Source organism: Eschrichtius robustus, chromosome 5 (assembly GCF_028021215.1).
Source record: "Eschrichtius robustus isolate mEscRob2 chromosome 5, mEscRob2.pri, whole genome shotgun sequence".
NCBI classification, from domain to species: domain Eukaryota; kingdom Metazoa; phylum Chordata; class Mammalia; order Artiodactyla; family Eschrichtiidae; genus Eschrichtius; species Eschrichtius robustus.
Window position 1 is genome coordinate 86,705,814 of NC_090828.1, and position 9,476 is coordinate 86,715,289.

General features: G+C 40.3%; 1 protein-coding gene across 16 annotated transcripts in view; it reads left to right on the forward strand.

The window, feature by feature from the left end:
• Window positions 1–9,476, forward strand: part of GTDC1 (glycosyltransferase like domain containing 1) — a 463,274-nt gene that overhangs the window by 354,365 nt on the left and 99,433 nt on the right. For all 16 annotated transcript variants that reach the window (XR_011074149.1, XM_068545171.1, XM_068545174.1 and 13 more), the window contains one exon: window positions 9,186–9,476. This exon is cut by the window's right edge and continues 42 nt beyond it. Coding sequence is in view for 15 of the 16 variants with exons in the window: in XM_068545171.1 (XP_068401272.1) it covers window positions 9,186–9,476 (291 nt within the window). In the remaining variant the exon portion in view is untranslated. The remainder of the gene's footprint in view (window positions 1–9,185) is intronic.

A 9,476-nucleotide genomic window follows, 5' to 3' on the forward strand; every position in this document is an offset into this window, starting at 1 on the left:
TACTACAGCCTGGGTTCTCCCCTCTTCAGCATGCCCATTGCTTGAGTGGACTTACTTTAAGGCGCTTCACAGAGATTTCTCTCCACCTGTCCTCCCAAAAGAATCTCATAGGCTTACTGTGAAATTATCCCATTTGTGATTAGTTTCCTTGAATTAAGGTATCGTGCTTCTGAAAAGTGGAACATGTTGAGCACGGAAGATGATTAATACATTGTGGGAATTTAAGATTAGTTTCCAACAAGACCAACAGGGAAGAACAGGGCATGATTCAAGGTAGATGCAAGGGGATGCATTGTGATGAGCGTGGCGGGGATGGGGGCCCTGGGCCACTGGGAAGGAGTATAAAGCTCTTAGGGAATTAACAACCAGTCGGTGGAGAGTGCTTACGGGGGAGGTAGGAAGATAAAGATTCACTGTTTGCAGTTTAGCCTGCAACTTTGCTGACTGTGTTCAATTACTACAGTAAACCTTGTGTAAATTAGAGGGTTTTGTGGTGCTTAGCTCTTTTCGGGGGAGGAATGCGAAATCATGAGAAGTGTGCATGCATCTGTTCACAAGGATGGCTCTGGGTTTGATAAACATGGGCTGTGGCAACATGCAAGGTAGCTTTTCCTGGTCTCATACATTGTTAAGGACCTTAAGTTTTCTGTATGGGAGGAGTATATATATCATCAAGGGATTTTATAAAATTGCATAAGACAAACTGCTCATACTAGTAGGCAGTTAAATTAGCAGTGTGTGCAATGTAAAACACTTTGGAATTAAGAGAGATTGACATATACACACTACTATATACAAAAGAGATAACTAATAAGGACCTACTGTATAGCACAGGGAACTGTACTCTATACTCTGTAATGACCTATATGGGAAAAGGATCTAAACAAAGAGTGGATATATGTATATGTATAACTGATTCACTGTGCTATACACCTGAAACTAATACAACATTGTAAATCAACTATACGCCAATAAAATTTTTTTAAAAAGAGAATGAGGAATTGAGGCATAATTATTTAAGTTAAATAATACTAATTACATAAACTCTGTTGCCAGAAGAAGCCATGTATTGTAAATAAATGGTATAAGTAAGGTATATGGAAAGTGTTAGATTTTCAGAAATGATTCTTAGAAATGCTGGTGGAAAAAAATATAAGGAAACAGACTCATGGGAACAGAACGATCTTTTCCTTATGACAGTCATATATCCCAGCTATTTAAAGGACAGACATCAGAAAATGATGGACCTTAAACAGAAGAGAGGAAGCTGAAGCTTCTCTTTTTGGCAGCCTTCAAGAGAAGATGCTGTCTTGACTAAGTGTGTCATCCCTGGGACCATACATGGATAATGAGGCCAGTCTGATAACCATAAATATGCTTTCAGTTTCAGCATGCCTTTCTCAGGCTAACAAGTAGGGTTTGCTTGTTAATTTTAACTGAGGCTAGTTTCTATGGATCCTGTTTTCCTATCTTGTCACAAAACAGATTCTTCGTAGTCAAAGCAAGACACCCTTGCTCAGTATCCTCTCTCAGACTGCTGTCAGTGTTGCATGTTGGCTTTGAAAATTTGCACCACGGGAATTGAAATTTGGTTCAGGCACGAAACTTGAGCATTTAAATGACATGGCCTAAACAGCCGCGGTGTTGTTGGATGGCTGTTCCCCCAAAGCATTTGTGCTATGTGCATGTGGATGGTGATTGACTCATCTGTGATTCAAATTTGTTCAAATAATGTTCTGCCAGAGTTTCTTGTTGAAACAGCCTTCGTAGACATGTGCCATCTATTTTATGAATATTAGCCCATAGCCATCTCCAGTAAAGAGGAGCAGCCATCCTACAACCAACCACCAAGCATAAGTCTGTCTTTCTGTTTAATGTTGTGGTCTTCAAACATCTAGTTTTAATTATGATAGACTTCCTTGTTTGTGATTCCTTTATTTAGTGAAGGCAATGTGGCAAGAAGTATAGGGGGTGTATGCGTGCACATGAGAATGCTAGATTGAGATCTTTACTTTTATACTTTATAGGTTTATATAAATCTGCTTACCATATAAGTGATATATTGGATACATGTGGGCAACATGATTTTTTGATTATCTTTGATATTTGCTTATGTGGCTAAATTCTAAAAATGTTAATTTTGTAATTAATTTCCAACACATTGTTTGGAAACAGTGAATAGTTTTTGTTATACATCACCCAAGAACTTAGATCACTGAACTGCCTGGATGTGTCTTCCCAGTTGGTTTTGGAAAAATTATTTATCTTTGATTCCTATTTCCCTTCTTTTCAATTCTCAACATGGTTTCTATCCCGGAATCCACAGAAATTGCTGTGATAAAATCGAATGATATTTTTTTCTGCTGTCATCCATATTAGCCTTGAACTGTATTTTTTTCTGTTACTTTTTTCACAGGTTTCCCTGATATCTTCAGACTTCCTTTTCTCTACTGATGTGTGGCCTTGGTGAATGGCCTTTTGGGCTGAGTTTCATCATTTGGAGAGGGAATGCATTTTCCCACTCCTCTGCCATCCCTCCTATATAAAATGTGCCATCACCTCTCTGGTTCCCCATGCTTTTTGACTCAGGCTGTGCACCTCCTAGGGTCTAAAGTAGTATTTCCCAGGGTATCCTTTGTCGAATATTAATTCTTAAGGTGCCTCTTTGTATGTATGTGTGTGTGGGGGAGTGAGGGCATTGGGGGATTGGTCCTTGTTTCATTAAGTGCTAAGTTTGGGAAACAATAAATACAACGTCTCTATCACACAATAGGTATTAAATAAATATTTATTGAACGAACAAAAGAATGAATGAATTAACATATTTACTGAACATACTAGCATGTGCTTTGGGAAGTTCTGTAGTGAAGAAATGTTTAACTTTGTTTAACCCAGCATTTCCAAAACTTGATCTCTCACAAAACCTTCTCTAGGGCAACACCTACACGTTCTGTTTCGTGATAAACAGAACACACCTTGTGAGACTTCAGCCTGAAGGGATGGCCGTACTGTTCTCCCTCCCCGACACCTGAGCTACATGTACACACGCTGCGCTTCCTCAGCCCCCTGTCTCCGTGCCTGCCCCACAGGCAGGCCAGTTTCCTTATTCCAGTTGCTAAGGCTCTCCTCTTTTCTCATTGGCTCATATTTGAAGTAATCGTTGATGAATTATGCCCTCTCTCTGTCTCTTTAATCATCCACTCATTTGCATCATTTTTTTTCCACACGCTATCTTCCAGATCTGCTTTGAGAAGCATGACTTAATCATGTCCTGTGGACTCTTATCTCTGAGTACTTATTTGTGAGATTCTATAGGTTGAACTTACCGTATTAAGTACTTTTCATTGAAATCTCTCAAAAAGATGTTTGTAGGCAACGTATTCCACATGACATACATTTTAGCCACGGCATTCTCTTCAACAACACATGAATCAGTCTCAGTGTCCTAAGTCGACATGACTTGCTTTATCTTATTGCCTTCCTCCTGACTACCTCTGTTTTTCAGCTGAACATAAGCTGGCTTCTCAACTTCAGCAGAAATCAGTTACGGAGCCTAGAGCATTTCCTTTGCTTACCATCAATCTTAGCATCGGTTTAAGCTCCTCCCAAATCTGGTCTTTTCGGACTACTCCAAATAAGGCATTTGGCCATTCCTACAGGTCCAGCACCCACATTTGCGGGTGGTGCAGGGAAGCAATCAGATTTAGGTCTGGAAAGTACTTATTCCAGCTGTGTCTTTAAACATCCCTCAACATAGTACTGGGGTTTTGTGGCAATGCCTCTGGACCCACCCTGGGGGACAGAGGTGGGAAAGAAGGAGAGATGGCAGAGGGAAGGTTCTACTTTTGTTTCAAAGATTGGCTATTGGTTGGAAAAAAGTTGAGAGTGGGGTCCCAAGGCTAATAACAGATTGGAAACGACTACAGTAACCAGAATCTTTCTAAGAGTGAAAACATGTTCGAATAGGCCTTCTGAGAGATTCGGAAACAGGAAGGACATTCTGTGAGTAAGGTGGGCAGTAGCATTTCTTTAAGAAAAATTGAGGGGATGGTTAAACGGCAAGCTTACCATGTGCTCTAGAAGGCAGCTCACTGGTATTCTTTCTTTTCTCTCCTTCACTCCTTACCTCTGTACCTGTCCTCTTCTCATTAGCACCTCCCCCAGAGTTGAAGCTGCGGAGGAGGAAGGAAGTGTTCGGTCATGTGCCTATTTGCATAGTTACTTCACTGAGTTCACACCAGGATAGTGCGAATATTCTGCCCGGTTCTATAAAAAAGCCAGTATCACCCCATCGGTAAGGTATTATTTGCTTTTTTAGCATAGAACCGTTTATTGCCAGCCTTCTCTTCACTGTACATTACAAATAGCATCTGATTAAGAATGTTCTGGATGGGTTAATTAGTGTGGTGACTATTATTAAGCAAACTGCTTGTTAGTGTATGTCTCTTTGATCTTGGTATTGATGTGAAGTAATTGACCATAGAGCTACATTGAGAAAAGCTGGAATAAAGTTTTTTGATTTCTATTATGGCAATAAATTGTTTATATTAAACATGTCTATGAAAATATGGGTTTCATGTCACACACAGAGAATCAGAATAGACTGTATAGGATGGTAGTTGAGGATTGTTTTGTTTTGTTTTTTAGAAATAGTAATACATTTGTCCAGCTTGCTTCAAGATCAGCTCTGCTGAAACAAAGTGGTAAAAAATTATTACCGCTTACTGCTATAGAATATATGAAAACTGAAGTAATTTTAGCTTCCCTCACCTAAAGGACGTGTTTCCTTTTAGATTTAGCTAATTGCCTAAATACTTCTTTGGGTAACAGTCACTCTATATAAAAGACTATTAGAGAAAAATGTGAGAAGATATTGTAAACAAGGAAAGCATAGCACGTAACCACCTTCTTGCAAGTACTGGATTATTATCTATATTATTTATTGGTATTTTGTCCAGTTCTATCATTAAGTTTCCCCAGCTGTAGCATTTCCATAGGGAATTTATTCCATGAGCTAATAAATTACACCGTCAGGGAGTTTTTCTGGAAATTCAGCTTAAATTTTCCCATTCTTAATTTCATCTCATTACTCCTAGTTATACCCCCTTGTACCCAGCTAAATAATTATTCTCTTTCCTTGGAGACTCCTATTATGTACCCCTCTAGTTGTCACTTAACCAGGCTATTCATATTTAGCTCCTTTAATCTGTCCTCATAAATCAACTCTTCCATTGCCTTAATCATTATTATTGCTCTTCTTAGAACTCTCTAATTTTCAAACATATATAGTTATCAGGTGCCTCAGATGAAATCAGCATTTGCACAGTATTCTGCTCCCACAGACTTGTTCTCTCCCTTTCCTGTACGTCACGTTCCATAACCAAGCAGCATCAGTTAATTTGCTGGTCCAATCAGCCCAGACTCATCTTGTCAAACTCCAGGAAATCTACATAGTCTTTTCCATGTGTCCTACTGCTTTCAGGTTTATTTTATTTTGTCAATTTCATAATATTAATAAGCTGAGTTTTGGGTTTCTGTCCATATTGATAATCTGCATCTTCCCATGTCCTTATTCACCACCACCTATCTAGTCAGTCATCCACAACCTGGGTTAAGGTGGGATTCTGTTCATCCTTGAGAACATTTAGGAAATGTATTGCAAAAAAGCAGGCCTAGCACCTTGCCCACAGCTAGATTCCTTGTCAGTGACCAGTTCCCGTTGCTTACAACCCTTTAGCCAATCTCCCGTCTCTTTTAATTTGCAATTTTGCTCACACGCTGGCCGATATAAAGGGATTTTATGAGCAAGATGGGTCATGATACTGTTTTCTAAAATGAAGATATGTTGTTTCAATGCCCATTGATTTTTGTGTGTGTGTAAGTGTGTGTGTGTGTGTGTGTGTGTGTGTGTGTGTGTGAATCCTTCGTGCACCAATTTTGTAATTCTGTTAAAATCCTTTTTAAGCTTGCCTGGCGTTCTTTATCTGACATAAACAAGTAAGTTACTTCGCTTGCGTTATTGTTGTTTTCCACATATGTACAGATGTTCCTTCTCTTACCATTTGTCCCATTTGCTTAGGAGAAATTGAGGATATTGTCATAGTCATGTTTTTTTCTTTTTGTGGTGATCGATGGGAACTTTCCTATTGATTTTTAGTTCCTTAGAATCTCCTCAGTATTTTGAACTTATTTCAGGAAGAAAGTTGCTTACCTCCCTTCATGATTTTGGACATGTGAGATCTGAAACTCTAATCTGTATATGCCCAAGTTTCTTTCCATTTTTTTAAAAATAAACTCTCTAATTTTTTATTAGAGCAGTTCTAATAAAACTGAGGTTGTGACCACTGAGTTTTGAAAGGTCCATAGATGAGAAGAAAAATTTTTAGTACAGCATTCATTATAATTCAATAAATTTCCTTAACCTAATAATCTAAAGAGAGATATTAAATTCAATGTTCATTTTTTTAAATTGAAGTATAGTGGATTTACAATGCTGTGTTAGTTACAGGTGTACAGCAAAGTGACTCAGTTTTTTTATTTCATATATATATATTCTTTTTCAGATCCTTTTCCCTTCTTTTTCCATTTTAAATCAAGAATTAATGTATTATTTTATAAGGGCATACCAAAGAAGTTAGCCCCATTCTTTGTGTTTTATCTGTCCATATGCAGTAACTACTTCATCTACTTATGACAGGGCACAGGTGTGGGGGGAGGTGGCTTATATATTCAGGTGATTTTTCTCAAAAGGCCTCACGAAACAAGCACAGAGTCCCCCACATCAAGCCTTTTGCTTCTAGAATGTACATAGCATACTACAGCCAGACTGAATTTCCAGTTCGCAGCAGAACCCGCACTGTTCCTTAGCCTTGCTCACCTGCCCGTTGGTTCGGAACTAGCGATCGCCCATCCCCCTCTCCAGGGCGACCTTCTGATCCCTCAGGTCACTTCTTGAGCACCATCTCTCCTCACCTCGCTTGAAATAGATGGCCTCGTCCAAGGCTTTGGGGATGCACTGGATTCCGCACCTGCCACCTGAAACGGTTCTTTTCAATTCTCTCTCTCTCTTCTTCCCTCTCAGCTTTGTAAGGAAGCTCGGTGTGTGTTCTCTTGAATAAGGCCCTACTTCCCCCGCAGCAAGCATCCTGCCATTAGCACACCTTACGTTGTTCTTCTACTTCCATTTTATAAGACTTTTCTGTTTCCTCAGGACCCTGCTCCTTTCCGTAGCAAGTATCCCCAAGCGAGCACCCCTGTGGACATGCACCCCATTAAAGTAAACTTGACCTTGCCTTCCCCTCTCTCGTCTGTGTGCCCCTCTCTCCCTAACCAGTGTCTGGTTTCTCTCTGCCCTCACCCCACACGAACCGCCCTGGGAGTAGCCAGTGATCCACAGTATAACGAGGCCAAAATCGCCCTGTTGTTTCTGCTGCTGTAACACCTCTGCAGTGTTTCACACCCTTGTTTTTTGGGTTTTTTTTTTTAACAGTTTTAAGAGCTCTTGGTTCTTTTTCCTACACATGCTTTAGGAGCTCTCAGTTTACCTCAGTAGTGTGATATTACTCTCAGTTTTCCTTTCAGTTCTTCCAAATGTTCCTCATTGCTTTCCTTGGTTCTGTGGTTCTTCTTCCTCACCTACCTCTTAAATGCATGTACTCTCCTTTTCTTCACATACTCCACAATCCAGGTAAGGGGCCGAGTCTCTGCATGGGCCTCAGGGCCTCTGAGAACACCCTTGTTGTCTGGCCCCAGACTGCCTCTCTAGACCTCAGATCCCGGGGCTCAGAGTCTTTGGCTTGCATCTTATTCCCTGAAGAGTTCATGCTCTTTCACACCCTTTTCCTTTGATCACACTGTTCCCTCCATTCAAAACTTACCCCTCTCTGCCTTTCAGAATCAGTCAACTAAAACCCTCTTTAAACCTTTACTTATCCCCAAGTCAGAATTAATCTCCAGTTCTCAGTTTTAAAAGTTAGAATGTCCATTCTTGATATACTGTGTTCCGCCACAGGTTCCTTTGTTGTTCTCAAGTCTGTCTCCCACTCTGTCTACTGGTTTGCTCCCTAGTACTTGGTGAATTCCTTGGTTGCATTTTATGTGTTTGCTTCTATCAATTAGTAGCAGATATCGAACTCTATGACAAAGCATTATGGGAAGAAAGGGGTGAGATGGTGATGAAAAAAATATAAAAAGATACTTCAAGAAATATTAGCAAGGGACCAAGCTATGTGATCCTTATAAAACCTTAGACCATTTGGGAGCCAGTAAGAAGACGAAGTCCAACAGATGTGGTTTTGGATTAGCTGCTGACCTAATAGTTGGGCTTCCCTGGTGGCACAGTGGTTAAGAATCTGCCTGCCAATGCAAGGGACACGGGTTCGAGCCCTGGCCCGGGAAGATCCCACATGCCGCGGAGCAACTAAGCCCGTGTGCCACAACTACTGAGCCTGCGCTCTAGAGCCCGCAAGCCACAACTGCTGAGCCCACGTGCCGCAACTACTGAAGCCCGTGTGCCTAGAGCCCGTGCTCCGCAACAAGAGAAGCCAGGACAATGAGAAGCCTGCACACTGCAACGAAGAGTAGCCCCCGCTCGCTGCCACTAGAGAAAGCCCATGCACAGCAACGAAGACCCAACACAGCCCAAAATATAAATAATAAATAAATAAATAAATTTATTTAAAAAAAAAAAGAAATACTAGCAAAGTCAACTTAATAAAAATGTGTACAAGTGCCCAGGAATACAGAACAGTCACGTGAGCAGAAATACCCAGTGTTAATTGAGGAAGTTTCAAGCATTTTTGTAGGTTAATGAGCAAACGTATGTTTTGAAAATAAGCACTGGGCCATGCCATGACTGGAAAACATAGAACTCCAGAAAGACAAGTAAAGAAAGAACGCTAAACCATCGCCCTACCCTGATTTTTTTTATGGTATGTGCAGTGCAGATTTTTATAGCCACAGAAACTCTTTGGAAACCAAAGACAATCTGGTCTAATTTCAAACTTTTGAACTTTCTCTTGGTGACTACTGCTTTTTGCTCTCTTCCTAGAATTTTTGTTATATCTTTAGTTTTTTTTTTTTTTCCCAGTTTCTATACATCATCATCATGTGCTTACAGAAAGGTAAAGAGCAAATTTTAAATAGTATTTTCACTAAACGTATACTGCATTTTCTTTTTGTAACAGATTCATGCCCAAGCACAAAGCAGCGCATTTACGGAAGATACTCAGCCTTAAAGGAAATGGCGGTGTCGCGCCATCCACGGCCCTTCCTTTCCAACAGGAGCAGAGAGGTTCTGAGAATTTATTGAAGGATTTTGATTCAGAGTCTGGATCCTGTGATGCTGCACAACAAGAAAACCTGGGTCGCTCAGTGAGGCCGGAGTCATACTTGAAAACATTCAGCTCGTCAGATAATTCAAGCACTCATCATGGGGAACATAAACAAAATCCGTGTAACATTTTGGCTGGAGCTGA